General features: G+C 43.9%; 1 protein-coding gene across 4 annotated transcripts in view; it reads left to right on the top strand.

Moving 5' to 3' along the window:
* The window catches only part of NAALADL2 (N-acetylated alpha-linked acidic dipeptidase like 2), a 798,353-nt gene extending 773,909 nt beyond the window's left edge, over positions 1-24,444 (top strand). For 3 of the 4 annotated variants that reach the window (XM_035134128.2, XM_035134127.2, XM_035134132.2), the window contains one exon: positions 15,194-24,444. In XM_035134128.2, the coding sequence (XP_034990019.2) occupies positions 15,194-15,392 (199 nt within the window). In that variant the 3' untranslated portion in view covers positions 15,393-24,444. The remainder of the gene's footprint in view (positions 1-15,193) is intronic. The other variant, XM_035134124.2, reaches the window with a different exon arrangement.
* Positions 24,445-24,712: the final 268 nt, after the last annotated feature.

Genomic DNA, 24,712 nt, shown 5'->3' with positions numbered 1-24,712 from the left:
CTCCTCTACCCACATTGCAGCTTGTCAATACTTTCTTAAATTGTGGTGCCCAGACCTGGACACGGTACTCCAGGTGTGGTCTGACCAAGGCAGAATAGAGAGGGACTATGACTTCCCTTGATTGGGGATTCAGCTACATTGGTAAAGAAAAATCACTTTATATGTGTTGTAACACTGTGACACCAGATGGCCCTGTGGAGTCTCGTCTTTTGCCAACATGATTTCCCTTTGTGAAGTTTAGAACGCGTTTTCCTGAAACGCTTTTTTGATGTGTCTAGAGATCCAGCCTATGACACTATACTTCTGTTGATGCCGCCTAGAGTAATATTTGCTCTTTTTGGCTGTTGCATCTCACTGTTGACTCATGTTAAACTTGTGGTCTACAAAAACACCTAGATACTTTTCACATGTACAATCCAGGTGTCCCTCATCTTACATTTGTGTAGGGCTAATACTCTTTTTTCTTCTTTGGCGACCACTCGAAGCCAAGTATGATTGTCTTCCAAAACAGGGTTTTAGCAGTGAGTCCGTAAGTGATCGTGGAGGCCAGTTCTGGATCCACACGTCCTTCCACAGTGGGGACATAGGTTTCCAGGTGGGAGTTGATCATGGTGAGGGTTTGCCAAACGTGCCTTACTCTTAGCACGTTTCTCCCTTTCATCCTAAGTTTGAGTGTCTTCAAAACCCGTGACACCTTTCCTAAAGGCTGCTCTCTACTTCTGTCAAGTGTTGTGCTGTAGCAGGGCTGAATCTAAACATGGTGCAGACTGGGTCAGAAACCTGGATGGGAGAATAATCAAAATCCCTTTTTAAGATTGGAAATAAATATATTTTATTTGTGTGTGTAAATTTTGTTTATACTTTATTCTAACTCTTTGTAAGCCACCTCTCTGAGAGATTGAGGTGATAAATACCAGTAATAGAAACTATCAGACAAAATGCCCGCAGTAAAGAATATAAACCAGAATACAATAAAAACAACCAACAGTAGGATGACTGACTGCCCAAAGTCAACCCAAAATATGTGCTTTGCATTCCTTTCTCGAGGAGTGAGATACATATTTGAACCTCTCCTGGTAAACTATTTCAGAGCCTTGGAAGAACCACAAGGAAGGCCTGAGATTATCTGTGTGCAACATGCGGGTTACAAATACGTTAGCTTCATCAAATGTGAATTTGCATTACCATTAATGCAATGGCATAGCATGGACCAAGGAAGGAGAGGAGAGGCTCCTAACTTCTGTTGAAAGGGAAGAGCTACGTGGTGGGAGAGTAGGTTGCCAGGTTACGATGGAGGAAAAATTGGATTTCGTTTGTATTTTAATGAGGAACTACCTAATCCACAATCCTTGAACCAAAATACAAACTGAAACATAACCGCCCACTGAAATTTGCACTTCTCTTAATTTTTCAGTGAGCACCCCCCTACACACACACAAAATTATGTTTGCAAGAATACAAATATCAGGAGAAAGCAAGCACAAAAGTGTATCTATTACAGAAAGTTACATAGAAAAAATGTATTCTATTGATTGCTAGCAAAAAAATGTGTATGTTATGAGTTATACTAAGGTTCTAGTGCTTTCTGCAGCATTGTCAAACTGAACTGAATTTAAAATGGGGGGGGTGAGATACCATAATTCACAGATTTGTCAAATCCTTACTTACAATCTGAAGACAGGGCACTGTCCACTTAAAACAGGCTAACATTTTTGTTTTATTTACTTATTTATTTATTGCTCAAAGCCCCTCCCCCTTACCTTTGGTGTGGCCACCCACATTCTTGCAGACATGCACTCAAACAGGCACACAGTCTCCACTCCTTTGTTACATAGGCAGATTAGGGGAACCTGACCGGATCTGTCACACCGTGCTCTGAGCCTAGGGGGCGCCACAGGGCGCCACAACTATGACAGAATGGAAGGCGAGGGGCAGGGACAGAATTTTGGCCTTGCACAGGGTGCCTCTGAAATATGAAAGAACAAAATCTGCTTGTGGTTGCTGGTCCATGCCAATAAGCTGAGGTGTGGGGTTATTCCCCTGTTCCCTCTCAGCAACTGATTCCTCTGATGACCAGGAAGGATGAACTTGATAGAGAGGTCTAAACTACTCTGCTCTGCTTAATTTTAAATAGGTGGGCTCTTTAAATAGGTGGGAGTGGTCATTAACCCCCCCCCCCATCTCAAAACCAGGCTTTAGCCACCCCTGCTTTGAAACAGGAATCAAGAACCTGTGATGCTCCAGATCAGTGGCTTAGCGTGGGTTGCCAGCTCCCAGGGCCATGCAGAGAGGTGGGAGGGTGGGAGGGAAAGGGATGGAGTACACATGAACATTCAACCGCCTAACAGTGTCCATGTCACTCAGGAGATGCAAGCCACAGAGATGATAAGAGTCATTCTGATGTCTGGAGAGGTCACTTCCTGATTCTCATGGAGAAGCCATTTTCTAGGGTTGCCGTATTTCAAAAAGTGACAATCCGGACCTGATGGGAACAGTAGTTCCCATCTGCACCTGGAGGGCCGCAGGTTACCTACAACCTGTTAGGTTTCTATTCCTCCCACTGTGCAGTCACAAGACTGTGTTTCCACATTCCAGCAAAGTTTGTTGGAATCACGGGAGCAGATGTGATGCTGCATTCTGTTTCCGTTTGTTGTTGTTTATTCTTCCTCGGACTTCTCTCAGCGAGAGGAGACATGCTTTCTTTTGCTCTGCTTAATTCTTAGCAATAAAGTAGCTTAGCGCACACACCTCTGCCTCAGTCCATCTGTGCTTTACTCTGCAAGATTTATGGAACATGTGCCCGGTGTCAAAAGCAAGGCGTGGGTCATGAAGGAGTCAGAGTGAAGGCTGTTTTCATTCCTGTGCCAGTTCCCAACACAGCCTGCAGCCCAACTGCAGATGCAGCAAGGGGAAGCCATTGTTGGCTTATCTTCTCCATTCCTTTCCCGGCCCTTTCATCTGTTTCTCTCACACACCTGCTCTGCAGCACACAGTCAGCAGGACAGAGAAGCAGGTAAAGAAGCTGGGGAACATGCAGGCTGGAGGAGGAGGCAGCTCTACCTCATTTCTCAAAACAAAATGCACTGTTTTAAAGGGACAGAAGAAAGCTGCAGATTTCACCCTGGCAACTGCAAAGGAGACTGCTGTAAGCTCAGCCGGCTGAATGTTCTAATGTCACTATGTGAGCTGCTTCAATAGACTTACAGAGTATTTTCGCCCTGCTGATGGCTATGACAAGGCTCTCATTGATTTCAATGAGGCGAGGTGAGGTTCAAGTGCTTTGCTAGTGCATAATCCCATTCAAATCAATACTATCTGCTCCAGTTTTCTCAGATTGCCTCTTGATAGCTCCTGCTCCCAAATGTAGGTGTAAAATATGTGGCTGGGACCAGCTCCCTTATTAAGGCTTTCTCTTTTCTTTCTCTACCATTTGAAAGCCGGGGCTTAAGAAACAGTGAAAAGATGGAGTGTATAATTACAAGAAAGTGCTTTTCTGCTAGGCATAGAATTTGGCATTCTGCAGATCATGGCTTCTTGGGGGTTTTTTGTTTGTTTTTTACATGATTTTACAGGAGTTCACAGTTAGGCTTTTAAACAATTTATTATATATTTTATATTTCTTAAATATCTATTTTTATTGTAATAATAGTGCTCAGTCGCTCTGCTAAATAGATGGAAGGGAGATTTTAGCAAAGGCAGCTGTGCAAATACCCTCTACTAACCAGTGACCCTAGTAGCAATCATCTCCCTTATGCTCTAGAGTGCCATTTTATATAGGCAACCCCTGATTTGTGTGGGGGTTGCATTCCAGATCATCATGTGCATCAGTGAAGTGTTTATAAGTCCCCCCCATCACATTGGTCCAAAGGTGGCCTGCACATGCACAGTCATGCATTCTTTGAATGTGCCCAAAACAGGAGTTGCCTGTACTTCAGTTTTACTGACGAGCTGCAAGATTGAGGGCAGGAAGCATTGCCCTCACTCTGATTTGGCTTCAGGGGTTATCATGTATGGATTTTGTGTTGTTGTTGTAGTTGTAGTTGTAGTTGTAGTAGAAAATGTGATTGATTTATTCTTGTTCTGAAAGGCACTTGAAACTAATCTGGTGTAAAGCAACTCATAATGTAGACTAATATCCTAGGTTGAGTGTTTTATAAAGCCTAAACAGAGGGAGGTCAAAAAAGCAATGGTAACTTCTGGATAAAAATAAAGGGGAAAATGACCCCACTAGTGCTGCCACTGCTAGAACACAACAACAACAACAACAACAACAACAACAACAACAACAACAACAACAACAACAACAATAACAACAACAACTTTATTATTTCTACCCCGTCCATCTGGCTGGGTCTCCTCAGCCACTCTGGGCGGCTCCCAATCGAATATCAAAACAATACAGCATTAAATATTAAAAACTTCCCTAAACACTGAAAACTTCCCAATACAGGGCTGCCTTCAGATGTCTTCTAAAAGTTGTATAGTTCTTTATCTCCTTGGCATCTGAAGGGAGGCTGTTCCACAGGGAGGGGGCCACTACCGAGAAGGCCCTCTGCCTGGTTCTTTGCAGTGAGGGAACCAGCAGAAGACCCTCGGAGGAGGACTTCAGTGTTTGGGCTGAGCGATGGAGGTGGAGACACTCCTTCAGGTATACTGGACCAAGTCTGTTTAGGGCTTTAAAGTTCAGCATCAACACTTTGAATTGTGCTTGGAAACGCACTGGGAGCCAATAAAGATCCTTTATCAAATCCAAACTCTTCTTTAGGACTGATGTTATATCATCCCGACTGCAACTCCCAGTCACCAGTCTAGCTGCCGCATTCAGGATTAGTTGTAGTTTCTGGGTTACCTTCAAAGGTAGCCCCACGTAGAGTGCATTGCAGTAGTCCAAGCGGGAGATAACCAGAGCATGCACCACTCAGGTGAGACAGTGGGGGCTCAGCCTGCGTACCAGATGGAGCTGGTAGACAGGTGCCCTGGATACAAAATTGACCTGCGCCTCTATGGATAGCTTGAGTCCAAAATGGCTCCCAGGCTGCACACTTGGTTCTTCAGGTGCACAGTTACCCCATTCAGGGCCGAGTCCCCCCACACCTGCCCGTCCCCTGCCCCCCCAAAACAGTACTTCTGTCTTGTCAGGATTCACCCTCAATCTGTTAGCCGCCATTCATCCTATGTACTGCTTAATGCCAAGATAGGCAGAAATGAAAAAGGTGAAAAGACACTGAGATGTAGGAAACATCCTTTCTGCCCATCACAGCTTTCAAACGAAAACCATTATTTCTGTCCCATGCAATCCTGTGCAGGCTGCCTCAGACGTAATATTTGCATGAAAGCTTCTCCCAAGTAAGTATGCATAGGATTGCGGCCGTAAGAATTTTAATCTCTGCGCTATTTTACTGATAGCATTTTAATGTTTCTCTGTGTGGAATAATACTTGTTCATTCAACACCACAAGCTAGTTTGGTATGTGCAAAGTTTATTATATATGCTGTGAAGCATTTGCTTCCCCCACTTGCAGAGTGAAATGGTTCGCTCTAGCAACTGACATAATGGTATTGTGCTGTAGCTCTGGATCTTGGTCACACAGAAGCAGAAGGGAGGAACCATTTCATAGGGGGAGAGCTCTACCAACATCTCTTTTAGTCTTCGTGCATAATAATAACCTAATAACCATCTGGCATTTGCCTGCATTTCCTGAGGAAACACCATCCTATTTGTGCCTTGTGTATATTTCAAGTGTATATTTAGCAAAAGGCTATTTAGCATACAGTCTTAATAACCTCTCATTTTTGTGGCTGATTTGTTTCATTAAGTAGGGTAAGCCAATGAGCTAAAGAAAGAGGGAGAATTAATTTAAATATATGAACATATTTGACTTTTGAACAAATATAGCTATAGTCATGGGAAGCAGAACAGCATGTGCCATAATTGTACCTGGTTTTGACAAGCATTTCAGTGTTTTTCACATTTCTGTGTCAAGCGGTTGTCAATAGCATCTAACCATAACTTGTAATTCATTGATATATTTTTTAAAATCACTGGTTCACAAATGTTTTAGGGTTGCAGGGGAAGAGCAGAGTAGTTTTTATATTCTGTAAGTAGCTTTTATATTAGAATATAAAATAATTCCTTTTAAATCTACATTAATAATAATAATAATAATAATAATAATAATAATAATAATAATAATAATTTATTTATACTCCGCCCATCTGGCTGGGTTCCCCCAGCCACTCTGGGCGGCTTCCAACAAAACATTAAAATACAGAAATCCATCAAACATTAAAAGCTTCCCTAAACAGGGCTGGCTTGAGATGCCTTCTAAAGGTCTGGTAATTGTTGTTCTCTTTGACCTCTGGTGGGAGGGCATTCCACAGGGCGGGTGCCACTACTGAGAAGGCCCTCTGCCTGGTTCCCTGTAACTTGGCTTCTCGTAGTGAGGGAACCGCCAGAAGACCCTCGGCGTTGTACCTCAGTGTCCGGGCAGAACGATGGGGGTGAAGACGATACATAATTACACTAAGCTATTTACACATGCAAGATACTTAAAGTTAAGTTGTTCAGGATTTTGTTTTGTGGCTTGGTGGAAAACGTTCTCTTTGAATCATCTGGGCTGCTTCAGTATGGCCAAGTCCTATGCCTCTCCAGATATCTTTAAGAGGCAAGGGCTGTAGCTCAGTTTGTAGAACATCTGTTTTGCATGCAGATGGTACCAGGCCCCATCTCTGCCATCTCAAGAAGGATTAATACATGCCCCTGTAGAGAAACCCTGTAGAGCCCATGGCCAATCAGTGAAGGCACTATTGAGCTAGAGGACCCAATGGTCTGATTCATTACAAGGCAGCTTCCTGTGTACCATAACAAAGGACAACAGTCCTCTTTTCATCACACTCCACGAAAAATACAGTATAGTGGTGCCTCACTTAACGAATGCCCTGCTTAACAAAATTTCCGCTTAACGAAAGGATTTTTCGAGTGGAGGTTGCCTCGCTAGACGAATCCGTTTTACGAAAAATTTGTCTAGCGAATCGCGGTTTCCCATAGGAATGCATTGGAATTCAATTAATGCATTCCTATGGGCAAAGAAAATAAAAAAAAATTCAATGCATTCCTATGGGATTCACTAGACGAATTTTTCGTTATAAGAAAAGACCCGTGGAACGAATTAAATTTGTATTTTAATAAAGTGATGCCGTTTAATGATCCCCAATAATTAATTCAACACCTGTGTGCAGAAACTGTGGGCAGGGCACCAAACATGTCTAACCCACCCCTCAATACCAGCAGAGTCAAGGGTGCAGGAAGGCTTCGCTCTTTTGAATGCTGTTCAGCTGGGGAATGTGAAGCAATCGGGCACTCCATTTGCTTGCCTTTTCGTGAGTTCCAGCAGAAGCAGATAGGGGCGGAATTAGCTGTCTGGCCCATTCCCTAAAGTGTGAACGCAACACCCACTTCCTTTTGCACCCATTGTTGAATCCAGCACCTGTTTCCCTTCTGGTCCTTTTCCATTCCGGAGGAGCATGTAAACTCCAGACTGCCCCCACTGCTGCCTCAGCTTAACCCCTGAAATAGTTCAACCTCATTATCAAAAAAAAAAAGAGTTCTTGCATTATGGAATATTACAGTTTAAGCCATTTGCAAAGGCTTGGCATTATCTCATTTGATTTATTTAAGACGTGGCATAATACAAGTTACTTTCTAGCTGGTATGGGTCTTATTCCATGCCCATTTCAGCTAATGAGAAACAATGTTTGAATAGAAGGCCATTATTTCTATCACCAAACGAGCACATTTTTCAGTCACAGAAATGGCTCATAAAGACAGTGGAAGGTTCCCCCCCCCCCATCTTTTAATAACATTCCTTTTGTATGTACCTTTGCCTTAGTTTATTAAGGCTGATTTGTCAGCTCCATGAAGAGGTTTTTATCTCCTTCAGAATTGCTGCCTGGCGTTATTAATTACTTTTCCCAGTTTGGCGCTGTACTTTTCGGGTTGGTATGATGTGTCATTGAAATGGACCCATTAAGGATGAGTGATGTGTGTAGTAATTTCATTAGTGTCATCAATAATGCATTGCACTTTCCTTTTAAGAATCCCTTTGTGCGGGTTGCAGTGACTCTGTGTATTATGCGATCAAAATGGTTACGTTTGAAGGGAGGTATTTTGAAGTGATTAGGCAAAGGGATTGGACTGATGTCATTTTAATCACGTAAATATCAAAGAATTATGGCCATCAAACTACTGTGGTCAACAGAAAGAGGACTGTGGCTTTCTGGTGTCTCAAATTCTTCTATTATTTTCTGCTAAGACACAGTGAAAATGGCAAGTACGTTGTTGTTGTTGTTGTTGTTGTTGTTGTTGTTGTTGTTGTTGTTGTTGTTGTATTTCTGCCTTTTTCCTTGGGGGTTGCTAGGAGTATTTCCCCCAGAGTTTCCTACTACTCCCATCTAGTGGACAACTCAGCATTGCCACTTTCTGGGAACTGCAGGTGGGCAGAGTGCTGTTGTTCTCCACGTCCATCTTGGACTTCTCACAGGCATCTGGTCTGCCACTGTAAAAGCAGGATTGCTGGACTAGAAGGGCCATTATGTGGAGCTCCAGTGGCCGGCTCCAATTAGCCACTCAGAAGAACAGAAAGGGCCTGCAGATCACTGGCAAAGCCGATTATATGCATGCAGAGAGAGCCATGTTCAGTTCCTGGCATCTGCAGTTAAAAGGAACTTAAGAATGCAGGTCAGTGAATGACCTCTGTCCGAGACCTTGAAGAACCATGGCTATTTGGAGCAGATGGTGCTGAACTAGGTGGACTAATGATCTGATTCATTAGACGGCAGCTTGATATATTCCCATGCTCTAAATTCATGTCCTATGCCCCTCAGTTTCTTAAATCTTTCTTCTGCCTTTTAGCTTTGCCCTTTTTGGAATTCTTGGTACTGTGCTCTTTCTTCTGGGCACTTGCAATAATGCAGGCAGGATTGTAGCTGTAAACTAAAGCAGAGCCAATTTTTGGCAGCGCTGAGAAACATGCCCTGCTTTCCGTCGATTTGTTCACATTCCTTGTCAAGCGTTTTGCCCATTTATTTCCATTGCCCTTGCTTTCCACCGCCTTCGTTTGCAGTAAGCCACAATGATGTCATCCTGTCATCTTTTCTGATTGCTACCCGATGCACAACATTGTGAAGTCACATAACATTGTGAATCAGATAAGAAATGGATGTTTGCAGAAAGCATCTGCACAAACCTCTGTCCCACCAAACAGGGGCTTTCTATGAAAACCCCAAATTTGAACAACTCTAAACAAAGGGGTGGGGAAACTCACGTCTCAGGGCCAAATGTGGCCCTCTGAGCATCTTTATTTGGCTCCTGGGACTCCTTGCAGGCCTAACGCACTCTCAAGCCAGACTCCCTACTGTCTCTAGTGATCACATCAACTCTTCCCAGTAGGTCTTGCCCCAATGAGGTGGTTGTGTGGATGGAAGGTCCTGGCCTTCCACCTCTCTCTAAGACTCCTTCTCCCTGGGCCCTTCCCAAGCCATCTAAGGCTCCTTTGTCTAGTGTCCCATTGCTCTCCCCTCCTCATTTTTCTCTGGTTCTGGGAGACAGGAGGGGAAGACTCCCTGGACTCCAGCAACCAACCCTTACCTTCCAAGTCCCGGACTGCAGAATCTGGGACCGGCAGCCGTGTGACACCGGACGTTGCGTCGACGTAACTTCCGGTGTCGCTTTGCCCTTCTATGGGCACCAAAATGGCCACCGCTGACACCGGAAGTCGCGTCTATGCACTTCCGGACATGCGTAGATGCGACTTTTGAAGCCGGCGGCGGCCATTTTTGGTGCCCATAGAAGGGCAAATCAGAAAGGAAAAAAATGGCAGCCGGCAAGAGAAAATAATAGAGAAAAACGGGAGACGAAGTGATACGGGGGGCCACCGGGAGAAGGTAAGTAAAAACGGGGTTTCCTGGGGAAAACGGGGTACTTGGCAGCTATGAACCAACCTCATCTCTGTCTCCTGGTCCCATCCTCTCCTGCCTCTGATTCTGGTCTGCTTCTCTGCTCCAGCCTCTTTGTGCTCATTAATCAACTTACGACTTCTCCTGCTGCTGCTCCTCCTCCCCCCAGTCTGTTCCCTCTTCTCCTTCTGACCACTCATCGTTGTCCCACCACCAATGCCCCTGGCTCTGAGCCTTCTTCCCTTGGGGGTTCCCCAGTTGGTGCCTCCCACCAGTCTTCTGCATCCAGCCAGCCCATGACACCAGAGGACAGAGGGATGTGTGTAGAAACTACCCCTGCTGTACCAACATAACACTGTGATGTCGGAAACAGCACGATGGCAACATTACTGCTGAGTTGTCGCCATGCTGTTCCCGTCACAACAGTAATTAATTATTGCAAAGACTTCAAAGAGTTGCGGGAGGCAGGCAATCCCCTGCTGGACGTTTTGGAGCTTTTTGTTGCTTAAATAATAGAATCATAGAGTTGGAAGGGACCCCGAGGGTCCTCTAGTCCAACCCCCTGCAATGCAGGAAACTAAACTAAAGCATCCATGACAGATGGCCATCCAGTCTCTGCTTCAAAGCCCCCAAGGAAGGAGAGTCCACAACCTTCCGAAGGAGACCATTCCACTGTTGAACAGCTCTTACTGTGTCAGTATTCGTTGACACACGCTGGCATTTCAGCTGCTCATAAAGCAAAAGATTGACCCTGGTACCTGGTTGCCTAATCTTGCTGAAAGAATTCTGAGGAAGGGAGAGCATTGGTCAGACTTTCCATCGCTGTCCTATATGTTTTCCAGCGCCTAGCTGCAATGATGTATTCACACCCAACCACGGTTTAGAGGCAGCGAAGAATTTAAAAGGTTTCCGTTATGCTGGTTTTAGTGTCTTTGTGGGGTAAGTTATGGCCTTTACACAAAGGAGACTCTAAAGGAAGCATTTCAAAGTGCACTTTCTAAGTTGCCATTTAACCTGTCACTTTTTTTTTTTTAGCCAATCCCTCTCTTCGAATAGTAATTAGACATCTCCGATAGTGATCTGCAGAAAATACTCTCTGGTAGTCTTCTGGGTGACTATCGCTGGCAGTTTTATTACTAATTTGGAGTTGCCACTGGGCCTGTCATGTAATTAAGTTACTAATGGAGTGTCTTGGCTGAGCTGCTTTCTTTTGTTATTTTTTCCCCTCCTCTGTCCGTTCATTTTATGAATTCCTTTGTATGTGTGTTTGATGATAAACTCCTGCCTGCAATCACTCACCAACCTCTCCCCCCCCAGGCCATTATTTTCCAATATCACACAATATAGTTTACAATCAAAGGTGCTCCCCGGGTAGAGATTTATGATATTTACATACTGCTCTAATTGGGATAATGATTACACCTGCTTTAAGATAACATTTATTACCTGCTCTAACAGACCCACCAAAGCCTAGTGGAAACCAACTGAGTAGGGGTTTTTTTGGGGGGGTTGGTCCCTCCCCAAAAGAAATGCCTTTGCTGTGCTTACAACAAGAGACATATAATAGCTTTGCTTTGAAGAATAACAGTGGAGCCATTCAACTGGGAGCCCTTTCCTGTTCTCCATCTCCTTGCTGCTTTCTCACCCTCTCAAGCAGTGTTCTTCAGCTTACCTTGCTTTTCTATCTCTATAATCCAGGCTGCCTTCAGTTAGGGCACCTGGGACTTCCTGCAGAATGCCTTGAAGTGGTTTGCATCACTGACAGGGACTGGCAGGTCTACACACCTGACATCTAGCTATAAGTTCTCTTGCTTTCCAGGGGAAAAGGTCTTGTGGCTTTTCCTGCTTCGGCTTCTGTGATTCAAGTTGCTGTTGGACTACAGTTCCCATCATCTCTGGCCGTTGGCTGAGCTGCCTGGGAATGACTGGAGTAATAGTCCAACGGCATCTGGGGACACATGGCTGAATGCTCCATGCCCCACCCCCTTTCATGCACACAAAGAATCTGAGTCACAAGGCAGCTGCTTCTCCACACCTTTGTTTGTTTGTACCCTGCCTTTCCCCCAGAACTGGAACTCAAGAAGCCTCACAAAAATTAAAACAAACACAAATAAAACACCAAAAGCCAAAAAACATTAGAATCATAGAATTGTAGAGTTGGAAGGGAACCCAAAGGGTATCTATTCCCTTTTTAAAGAAAATATTTTTTATTGGTTTTTCCATGTATACCTTCTCTAACAATATTTCTCTAACCATTTTACATATTCCCCCCCCCTCCTCCCCTGGACTTCCCTCATATTCCCATTTGCTCACCCTGCGTGTTGTTTCTTAAAATTTTCCCCATATATATAATCTTACTTTTTGTTATATTCAATTGTGTTTGTTTATTCAAACCCTGCCAGTGAGTCCAATTCTTTATGTTGTTTCTTCATATATGTTGTAAGTGGTTCCCATTCTCTCTTAAAGTCTTTGTTATCCTTTTCATGTAATTTATCTGTTAATTTTGCCAGTTCTGCGTATTCCATAAGTTTCCCTTGCCATTGTTCTTTCGTTGGCATTTCTTCTGTCTTCCAAGCTTGTGGTAATATAATTCTTGCCGCTGTTGTTGCTTACATAAATAATTACTAATTTTCTTTTTTAAAATCTTTAAAAAGGGGGATATTTATTCCTAACCCCAGCAATGCAGGAATCTCAATGAGATATCCATGACAGATGACCATCCAACCTCTGCTTAAAAACCTCCCAGGAAGGAGAGTCCACCGCCTCCCGAGGGAGTCTGTTCCACCACTGAACAACTCTTACTGTCAGAAAGTTCTTCCAGATCTTTCTTTGGAATCTCCTTTCTTGCCACATGAATCCATGGTTCGGGTCCTCTCTCATAATACTAGAACTCAGGGACACCAAATGAAGTTGAATGTTGTAGATTCAGGACAGACAAAAGAAAGTATTTCTTCACATGGTCATGTGGCACAGCATGATTAAACCTCTTCTGGCGCAACCGTGACGGAAACCAAAGCGCACTAAAACGTTGTTTACCTTCCTGGTGCAGCGGTACCTATTTATCTCCTCGCACTGGCGTGCTTTCGGACTGCAAGGTTGGCAGAAGCTGGGACAGAGCAACAGGAGCTCACCCCGTTGCACAGATTTGAACCGCCAACCTTCCGATGAGCTAGCCCAAGATGCTCAGTGGTTTAGACCACAGTGCCACCCGCCATAGCTGCCACGTACCCCGTATTTCCTGGGGAACCCCCATTTTTCCTTACCGTTTCCCGGAGGTCTCCTGTTCCAGCTCTTCTCCTATTAATTTCCCTTTTTTTGGTTCCTGTCAGCGGCCATTTTTCTGGTGCTGCTCTGCCCATCTATGGGCACCAGAAAATGGTCGGCGCCAGCACTGGAAGTCGCGTCTACACATGTCCAGAAGTGCGTAGACGCAACTTCCGGTGTCACTTTGCCCATCTATGGGCACCAAAAATGGCCGGTGCCAACACTGGAAGTTGCATCTACGCGTAGACATGCGTAGACGCGACTTCCGGCGCCGGCCATTTTCTGGTGCCCATAGATTGTCAAAGCAACACTGGAAGTTGTGTCTACAGTGGTACCTCGGTTTACAAACACAATTGGTTCCAGAATTCTGTACTTAACCTGAAGCGTACTTAGCCTGAAGCGACCTTTCCCATTGAAAGTAATGGAAAGTGGATTAATCTGTTCCAGACGGGTCCACAGAGTACTCAACCTGAAGCGTACTTAACCCGAGGTATGAGTGTAATTGGTTCCGGAAGTCCGTACTTAACCTGAAGCGTAATTAACCTGAAGCGAACTTCCCCATTGAAAGTAATGGAAAGTGGATTAATCCATTCCAGACGGGTCCGCGGAGTACTTAAACTTAAAATACTCAAACCGAGGCGTACTTAAACCGAGGTATGACTGTACGCAACTTCCGGTGTTGCGCGGCTGCCGATCCCGGAGAAGAAGAGAAGAAGAGTTTGGATTTGATATCCTGCTTTATCACTACCCGAAGGAGTCTCAAAGCGGCTAACAATCTCCTTTCCCTTCCTCCCCCACAACAAACACTCTGTCACCCAGCAGCTGCATGTGGAGGAGCGGAGACCCAGTTCCCCAGATTATGAGTCTACCGCTCTTAACCACTACACCACACTTGGCAGGTATGCCACCCGCTCCCCTGTTTCTTCACACACAGTGCATAGCTAAATTGTGGAAGTCACTCTTGCAAGACGTAGCGATGGCCACCAACTTGGATGGCTTTAAAGATGCTTAGACAAATTAATAGTGGAAAAGGATGCCTATGTTCTATCTCCATTCTCCAGCTGCTGGAGAGCTCAAGTGCAGAGAACCCTGTTGCTCTTTGTTCCAACTTGTGAGCTTCCCATAGGCATCTGGTTGGCCAAAGCGAGACAAGAATGCTGAACTAGATGAGCCTCTGGCTCTGCGGACCCAACAGGGTTTTTCTTACACTCTTCTGAGAACAGAAATTCTTTGAATACTTTATCACGCACTGTGGCTGAAGAAGCTAAAGCGCTATTTCTGGTCTTGCAGTTATTCTGAGTTTTCTCTATCAAAACACTTTATTACAAGTCAGTCGTCCATTTGATTTGGAATGGGGAACTCCATTCAGAAACAACCCTGCTCTGTATGTGCATTATCCACGAACCAAACTATCACATAAACTAACATTTCAGAAAATCCTCCCTTTGTGAAAATTATGTATCCAATTTTGTGGTTCACTGTCCCAAACACGCAGTATTACTTTTTGACGTGGCAATAATATTTGGGAAAATCTTTGGGGAGGTGTTGCATGGCTGTACTTACAGCCGTGTAAGATTTACATTAGTTCCTTGGGGATGGGGAACACCCCGGTGAGATGAAAGAACTATTGAGTATGGGGATCAGGCTGTTATTCTTCTCAATGAGAAAATGTTAGTGGGATGTCGTGGGGCTGGGGCTGTGATATATATTTCATCCTGATTGACGATGTTTCCTTTGATAAGATTTGTAGATGTACGCTCCTGGAGCGATGAAGGGGCACACTTCTGGGAAGGCAGATAAAATATACACAGTCGACTTCTGAGCTTGCCGCGGGTTAATGTTACAGTAGGTAATGTGTATCATTTGTAAAACGTGGCTGCCACCTGGGGGCATCATCGATGATTTCAGATGATTTCAGATACCTGTTTTCATCTGTTTGAGTCAAGCATTTACTGTTTCTTATTGTTCTTTTTCAGAAACATCCTTTACAGGCTGGATGAAAGGACACACCAATTTTCAGTACTGCTAGAGGCAGTGGAACACTGCAAGCTACATCAGTCAAATGAGACTCTTCAAGCAGCATTGTCGAAAGTGCTCAGCAGCCTCAATTCAGCTCAGGTTTCTTTCAAAGCAGGACTTGATGTCTTTCAGGCTGCCTTACTGGGAAGCAAATGAAGATTCTGTCTTTTTCACATGTACACACACACACACACACACACACACACACACACACAGAGGAAGAGCTTTGTTTACATTTTGCAAAGGAAAACTCTGAGCTGGACCAGAAATTGTATGTGGTTGAAACCTTTCCTTTCTTTTGTTTTTTGACTCTTTAAAAGAGTCCGTTTCACGGCACCATTTTGTACAGTTAGATAAATCTGAAGCAGCCTTTTGCACTGTTGACAATTTATCATGTACTTCAATTTCCGAATGATATATGGAGGAAAGCTAACTCTTTGGAATGTGTTGGTACACACAAAATCAGCCTTGTAAATGAGCCCACGAAAGCCAGTAGGCTGCAAAGCAAAGGACTAGCTTGCTGTGACTGTCAGGAGAGGACAAAGGGCTGTGTACTCCTTGCAGAAGCCCTCTCGTTCACCTTCATGGAAGTCCATGTACTCACTAGGTGGGTGCTTAGATATAAGGTGGAATATCTCTGAAAATTTCATCTGCTTTATTGAAAAGATGGGGGTGGAGATTAAGACTCAATTTCATCATAAATGGGGGGGAATAGATCTTCGGATTTAGAAGATCAGATTTGGACTCAAATAACAAATTGAATCGGGGTGAAACAGAACGGATCTGAAACATATTGGGCAGCTTCCAAATACTAAAGATACAAAGCAAATCTTGTTTCTACAAGATATCCCGTGTGTGTGGATACACACACATACAGCCTTGTATTAAAGCCCTTGCCTATACTCCCGGGTATAGGGCGGTATAATAATAATAATAATAATAATAATAATAATAATAATAATAATAATAATAATAATAGCATTGATTTCTGTGAAGGCAATGAGTGGGCTGGTGCAGGAGAGATGAAGCTGACAACCAGTGCATGTCTTTAGTGGGCTGAATTTACATGCATCCATAGTCTTTCACTTTCTCAGTTGAACTGCGGCCCGCCCTCCATTCTGTATCACAAACTTCTGGTGAAATTATCTGTTTCAACAGTGGTTTGCCAAGTAGCATTAGGGACTGCTGTTCAATGAAAAGAGTCAACAGCAGAGCAAGTTGACACAGAATTAGTAGATCTTGGTCATGAAACCTTACAGAGTGATGAGGGCACTTTGCAAGGGCCACTATGCTGATTACAGGCACCTGTATGCATATTGTAAAACTTCCATCATAAATATCTTCAGGTTTCACTGATTAACCCCTTATTTATAAACACACTTTACCCTTAACTAGCAGCAAGCCAGGTCTGGCTGTCGAATTACACCAGCAATACTGAACAATCCCTTCTTTGTATTCTCAGACCATTCTCAAGCTGCTTACGTTTTATAGACATTTAGCATTAAGAATTAAGCTTTCCTCACCTTGAGGTGGCTAGTGAGTCAATCGTGTCTCCTGTGGATGACAAGGTTAGTCAGAGTCATAAAACAGTGTTGCTAGTATTGTTCTCCGATAAGAAAGAGATGTTTATGGACTATAGCTGTCACTGTCTTATCTTCATGCTTATGCACCATGGCTGTGCTGCCCAGGAGACATAACGCTGGCAATATTGGATGTGGTTACATTTCTCATTCTTAATCTCTGGCTACAACCAAGATGGCAACATACATACGGCATTGTGAGGTATATCCCGGTGTTTGCTTGAACTGCCAAGTTCAAGAGATGTGCATGCAAGCCCAAGCCCAACATAATTGTGTGTACCCACCCCCAACCTAGTCACTGTCATTTCCTGTCCTGCCACAGGGAAATTCTTGCTTGAGTATGAGTACCGCTCACCACGTGATTGGAGGCCCTGAAAATGCACAATAACCAACTGGACTGAGAATTCTATCTAGGTTTGAGTGAACACAAGTAGGAATCCCATGCAGACCTTCCCTTTGCAGATCAGGCATGCTCTGTGCAAGGGCATTGAAGGTGGAGTTTGCACGCATGCCACAGCCCCACCCCTGGCAGAGTTTCATACTCATGCTCAGGCAAACACCTGAACACACCTATGGCTACTGTCGTATCACATACAACTGGGGATGCAAAGTACTGCTGTTGTATATAGCAGAAATTCACCCCCTGAATTGTTGGCTGGCCTCTCAATATGAGTCAAGTGTTAGGCAAGATATTCCCAGTGGAATCAAAACTGGCACCAGCAGAGTCGGACTATCAGGGGGAATGCAACTGAAAATGGCAAATCCACAGTGAGTGCCATGGGTATCCTGAATTCAGTTTCCTAACAGGGAGAGATTTCTGCTTTCCTGTCAAGAACCAGTACATATTCAGAAACCAATGGCTTTGAGTTTCATTGTATTACAAGTATGGCCATACTGCACTAAGAGTTCACCATTCAGCAGCTTGAAGGTGGGCTGCAATATTTGTAGACATTATTTGCTCATATAGATGTAGATCAATTTACTCAGGGACCTGAGACTTTCACTGTGAGCTCACCTTGCTTCATGGGTGAGCCAGCCCTGAATAAAGAGTGACGTCAGGATTTGCTGCCCCTTTGGATCCTGCCATCTGAGGCGGTCACCTCACATTGCCTTGTGAGTGGGCTGGCCCTGATGTGAGGTCTTGTCTAATATGTGATTCTCAGTGAGAACTTAAATATGCTCCTCTTGTATCCCTGTTAGGTTTGTTGACACACATACACCCTTTTCAAATGCTGTCCATGGCTCTAGCATTTATTATTTGGAAATTTCATAAGCTCATGATTATTCCCTAACTACGTTCCTTAAGTATTTGATCTATTTTTAAGCAACATTTTCTAGTTTGATCCATCAGAATCCATATTAGGTCAATACCTTTATTAGGTCAACAAAGAATGTCATAAAATAGTGTGCAAACTTCTGAGTTCTGCACTCTTCATCAGGCTAGATGGTATATAAGTGGGGAGAAGAGGGAGGGGAAGAGAGAGAGAGAGAGAGAGAAGAGAGAGAGAGATGGAAAAGCCATCTGTGTTTGTGTTGGGAGGAGTCTTAAGGTGGAAGGCGGAAGAAGGAAGCAGGCGTTCAGCTGAGTGCCTGTGAGGCACTATGCAAGTTTCAGGTTGTACCACAGTCTACTGTGGCTGAATGTTTATGTGCTGAGAATGAACCTAGCCTCCCCAGAGCTCTTATCCTCCTTTCCTGCCCCTCCCTCTGGTTCAGCTGTGAGGAGATTTGAAGCATTGACTTCCAGTTTCAATTAACCACAGTTTAGTGCTCTGTCCAAAATTGTGGTTAATTTCAAGCATGGTTTGTTTCGACTCTCCACCTTTGTAAAACTCAGTTTCAGACTGGCTTGTTTCAAATGAATCATAATTAAGATTAGCCACACCTTGTGTGGATTCACACAAAATTGGATTCAAGAAATCGGGAGTGAAAGATTCCCAACTCCTTTTGAAGGCCATCAAGGGGCAAAGAGAAGATAAGATTGTGGAAGCATAATGCCTGGCAATATGAAAAGCTCCATCTCATATTGCTCCAGGGCAATATGAAAAGCTCCATCTATGATGCCTGATGACCTGTGGTGGCTGGTGAATTCTCCTTACCCACCAGAGTGGGAGGCAGCCAAACTTGAAGGTGGCCTCCAAAGAGAATATCACAAGCACCCACAAACCCGTGGTACTCTTTTCTTAAGCGTGGATGGGTGAAGTGAGCTCTCAAAGATCATTTTTAAGCACTTGCAAAAGGTCATCGTGAGCTACATTCCAACACTGATTGCTACCTTCAAGTGCCCGTAAGCTCAATATGAGGCCTTGGCTAGATTGATAACAGGACATGGCTCCAAATAAGTTGTGACCTATATTTAATAGAGGAGAGTGGCTGATAACTGGATTAGCTGCCGGGGCAAATGTAAAAGCTGTTATTGAGGTTTGGGGCTGGTGTCTCCTCCTCTTCCAATCTGTGAAGCTCTCTCTCATGAAAGACATTTATTACAGAAGGTCATATCTCTCTATCTCTCTCAGCCTCCCATTACAAACTAGAGAAGGTGACCAGCTTCCTCTTTCCTGCTCTTTTGCCAGACTCCTATGTTTAATCTATTCATGTAATGTCAGAGCCTGCAAGGGAATTGGGGCCGTCAGTTAGTGCCAGCAAACCAGCTGGCATCTATACACATCCCCCCATCTCCAGCAGCTCACCCACAACCCAAACCCGTTTGTTCAGAAGAAAGTCCCATTGATTTCAATGAGTTCTTTCACCTAAGTAAGTATGCTATAGACTGTATCCATTGATAGGACATGTCCTCTGGGGCCTTTGAGGAGCATCAATAAAGTAAGGTGCCAGTAAATCATAACAGGCAATGTCATCAGGATTAATTTTGGTATTGACCAGCAATAAATTAAATTTTCTCTTAAAAGTAATAATTCAACAGGCACCACCAGACTGCTGAGGCATTCTTTGCTAGTCATTTGCCAGTATCCAGTCTATAACAAACAGTGTTGAATGATCCCACAGCCAGAAAACTTTATGGCTTATATATTTGTGTGTTTAAGGTGGATGAAAATGAAATGATAATGAATAAGCTAACATGATTTTATTTGTGCATATTTTAGTGCCCCCATAAAGAAGATAAAATACAATCAAGGCAGGCAAGTAATAAGAATACGGGGGAACTGGGATTTGGGTACTAAGTTCATGATGGGCTGTAAATTGTTTTTAACGTCTTAGGGGATAAAACCGTAAAATCTATAGTATGTGCGTGTTAAGCAGATGTATATACAATCACAAAGCACACACAAAACTGCCTAGTGCCTTAAGCCCTCTTCAAGCATTCTGTATTCACGTTAAGTAAACTTGTGAGGGTGGGTAGCAGGAATGAGTGTGATAGCTCTGCACCCACGGCTATCCTGATCACTCACCTGGAGAATAATCTCCTGAAGTGAGGAATTGCCTCTACTTGTAGAGGTTCGCTGGAACCCTATCAAAGTAAAAATACAACAAGTGCAAGGAAACTTTTGCCTTCTGGACGTGACTGAACTACAGTTCCCATCATCCCTGCCTTTGGCCATGCTTGTTGGGGCTAACAGGAGTTGTAGTTCAGCAACGTTTGGAGGACCAAAGCTTTCGCACTCATAGAAAATGGATTTCCCAACCTCCTCTCTTCTGCAGCCCCATGTGTCCTTCCAAAGCCACTCCTCAGGGTTGGGTGGGGGCTCTGATTCTGAAACAGTATGAAACATGGCACAGGTTTGAGCAGGAAGCTATCAAACCAGAGGAGGTGCCTTGCAGACGTGCGAGTGCCTTTGACTACCGTAAGCAACCTATTGGATATAAGCCATAATGTTGAAGGTACGGAAACCAAGCGTTGCGAGTCAACTCACAGCATCACATCAGTTGGCCTGGAAACTGTCCTGTATTGATGCTTACTGCATTCATTCACAGTGGCTGACTATGTGAAAGGGGACAAATACACAAGGTGGTTTGAAAGCAGCCTGGATCCTGCATCCATGTTGTGCAAAAGGCTGTGAGTCCCCTTTGCTGTCTTCACTGGGGTAGAGCAGGAAATGGTGCAGCTTGAGAACTTGGCCATGAAGCACATTTCACGAAGGCAGCGTTCACACTTTCAAATTGTTTAGATGTCCCGACTTCAAATCTCACTTTGCTCTTCTTCATTTTAAAGACTGCATGCTGCCTGTTATCTGATGCCTTCAATGTCTGTGACAGGCAGAAGTGAAACGACGGCAGTATTGTACTGAGTATTGTACAAGTCTCTCTCTGGAAGGAGATTCTAAAGTGCATTTTATATAATGCACCGGGGTGACTGTCTTTACTATGTCTTTATTATAGTCACTCTAGGTATGCAAGGCACTAAATGGAGGGAGTAGAATGGGGTTTTTGTAATAGCATTCCAAAGACACAATAAATCTGCCTGTTTGGAATGTACTGTGGGGAGAACTGTTCAGCTTAGAGTTCATTCTGGGTCTTGCCTTTTTCTTTTTTTAAAAAAACAGCAGCTTTTTGTTGCACCCTGGATGTTTTAGCCATTTAGACTCGGGTAGAATTAGGACTACTTTTAATATATATAAAAAATGCTGCTTTGAAAATGCGGTGCATAGTAGGTTGAGCATCCCTCCTTCCACGAGTAAAGAAGCTATGAATTTAGTCATTTAGTTTAGCCATTTTATTCACAATCTGAGATGTAGTAATGTATCTGTCATAGAAAAACCCCATTGAAGAAGATTACAGTGGTTACCCAGACCTCATTGATGGTTGTGAAGGGGCCTAAAAATGTAGGTCCACTTGCAGTTAAATGCACATTTTTAGAAACTTGCTTAGAACCTGTCCCTGTCTTCTTCTTTTTCTCCAGAAAAAGCGGCTGTGCAGGACTTAGATTCAGATCCGGGCTGAGGTGTGTGGAGAGAAGAGGGCATTAGTATCTACCTCTGGTTATTAGGAGGGATAAGTAGCATTGCAGTGTGGAGTGTTCATCTTCAGTATGCCAGCCAGCCAGCCAGCCATGCCCCCTTCATAATGCTCCATTCTGACCCCCCACCCCAGCCACCCACTCCCAAAAACCAACCAGCGTTCCATGGCCAATGGGCACGTTCATCCCTTGCTACAGATGTTTTGCAGGACATTGTCTCCTTAGCGGTTTTCATAGAATCATAGCATCTTACAGTTGGTAGATGACCCCATGGGTCATCTAGTCCAACCACCTGCAGTGCAGGAATCTCATCTAAAGCATCCATGACAGATAGCCACCCAACGTCAGTTTGAAAACCTCCAAGGAAGAAGAGTCCACCACCTCTTGTGGGAGTCAGTTCCACTGCTGAACAGCTCTACACTTCTGGAAACCCCTGAAGTTCCCCCAAGCATGCTAATACCCACGTCTTATTTCAGCATAGCCACATTTTGGGTACATAGCCATCATCATAATTCGTCACCCGAGTTTTCTATTTGCATATATGATGGTAAGATAGCAGGCCCAGCAAATGCTCTTAAGAGGCATGCTCTGCTTAACCTCGGTTTTCTAGAGGAGGCCTTTGAATCTGATGTGCAAGGTTGCTTCCATCATGAACATAGAAATCATTTCTTCTCCAGCCACCTGAAATTGTGCCCCTGGCATAGTCCAACGTAGTATGTACTGCCAGTGCAGGATGTACTTACAGAGCTGCGAATCCAGCACAATGCATGCTGCGCTGGTTTGCTTTCTGAGTGCTACTGCAAGGTATCAAGAAGTCCCACTTACGAAGGCATTCTGAAATCCAGTTCTTGCAGTGCTTTGCCATTGATAATCGCATGTCCACTTCATTTTGTGCTAACAAGTCAGTGTTGGTAACCAGGTTAGAGGCAACAACCACACGAAGCTGTGAATGTTGGGAGATAAAGGGCAGAGAAAAGAATGCACTCATTCACACAGCGCATAGCCAAACTATAGAATTCGGTGCTACAAAATGTAGCAATGGCCACCAACTCAGATGGTCTTAAAAGATCTTGAGATAAATTCAGAGAGGATTGTTGAATAGTGAGTAAGAAGGATGAAGACGCAGCTCTCAAAACAACCAGCTCTTTATTCTAGCTCTGAGTCCCAGACTGAACAGTAGCTTAGCCAACTGGCTTATATAGTACTCAGTAACTTGCAACAGTAACAAACTTCCCCTAGCTACCCAATCCGTGAACAGCACTCCCAATCCTCCATTTGCATGTTGTGGACCTGAGTGAGAACTGCAGCCACGGTGGCCAGAAGGAGTACTGCAGTTAACTTAATATATAACAAGGATAAAGCTGCCAATGGTTACTGGTCATGATGGCTGTGTTGTACCTCCAGCTGTTGTCCTCAGGTCCTGCTTGCAGGCTTCCCATAGACATCTGGTTGGCCACTGTGAGAATAGGAAGCTGAACTAGGTGGGCCATCGTTGGCTTGATCCAGCAGGGGTTCTTCTTCTGTTCTTCTGGCTCGATCCTCATTCCCCTGTTACGGGAGCCCCAAAGGGACTTCAGTGGGTCTTGCCATCAAATCTTGCAGGCTCCTGTTGGATAGCTCACTCGGTAGAGCACGAGACTCTTAATCCCAGGGCCATAGGTTTGAGCCCTACATTGGGTGAAAGCTTCCTGCATTACTGTGGGTTGGGCTAGGTGACCCCTTCCAGCTCTACAATTCTATTATTCTATGTCCCCAAAATATAATATAGGATAACAAATCTATCCGGGAAAAAAACAAACCAGGTTTGTATCCAAGTGGCAATATAGGAGGGGGAGGGCTGTTTTTTGACTAGAGAGGATTAAATAATTTTTCATTGCTGCCTGTCTGTGCAATAATGCCACGTAGTAATTGCCTTAAAGGTAAAGGTAAAGGACTCCGACAGTTAAGTCCAGTTGCGAACGACTCAGGGGTTGCGGCGCTCATCTCGCTTTACTGGCCGAAGGAGCTGACGTTTGTCCGCAGACAGTTTTTCCAGGTCATGTGGCCAGCATGACTGAGCCACTTCTGGCGAAACCAGAGCAGCACACTGAAATGCTGTTTACCTTCCTGCTGGAAGATTGATTTATCTACTTGCACTTTGACGTGCTTTCGAACTGCTAGGTTGGCAGGAGCAGGGAGCGAACAACGGGAGCTCACCCCGCTGCGGGGATTCGAACCGCTGACCTTCCGATCGGCAAGCCCTAGGCTCAGTGGTTTACACCACAGCGCCACCAAATGAATTCAAATGTTCATCCCATGGTGGGTCCACCATTTTCCGTGGTGGGTCTTGTTACAAATCTCGGCTTGGTACAAAATGGTGTGAACCAAAGTGAGGCTGCACCAGTTCACAGGATAACATCTGTCTGCTGAGTTGTTTGAATTAAAGCCACACATTTCCCTGAAGAATCATTCCCAAAACAATGCTAATGTATCCCGTATCCCCTACTACACCCTCAAGTTAATAAGCAACCCATGCTAGAGTTGAAAAAGGTGGCTTGTGTCACAGAAGCCATAGTTTTGATATAGTGAAACTAGGAAAGCAATAAATTTCACATGATGTGGAAAGTGTGCAATGAAAGATTGATTTTATAACCTCCTAAAATATGGGTTTAGAGTCTGGGTATCACACTATATATATATATATATATATATATATATATATATATATATATATATATTCCTTTCTCAGAATATGTATTTTTTAAAAAATTAAATATATTAATTCAGAAAGACACTGAGAACTGAAATATACACAATAAATGACAGCAGTTTTGATTGTAAAATTAATATTTTTTCTTCCCCTGAATAATGTATTTCTTTTCTAGAGATTAAACTGGATTATGAAGATCTGAATATAATGTACATTGCACTGATGAATGCTGTGGAGATCTTTTTAATTTGCTGTATTTTAATATACTGTTTAATTTTATCAATAAATTAGT

The sequence above is a fragment of the Zootoca vivipara genome, chromosome 5, assembly GCF_963506605.1.
Source record: "Zootoca vivipara chromosome 5, rZooViv1.1, whole genome shotgun sequence".
Taxonomy (NCBI): domain Eukaryota; kingdom Metazoa; phylum Chordata; class Lepidosauria; order Squamata; family Lacertidae; genus Zootoca; species Zootoca vivipara.
Note: the sequence above shows the minus strand (reverse complement) of the source record. Positions and strands in the feature narration are given on the sequence as shown.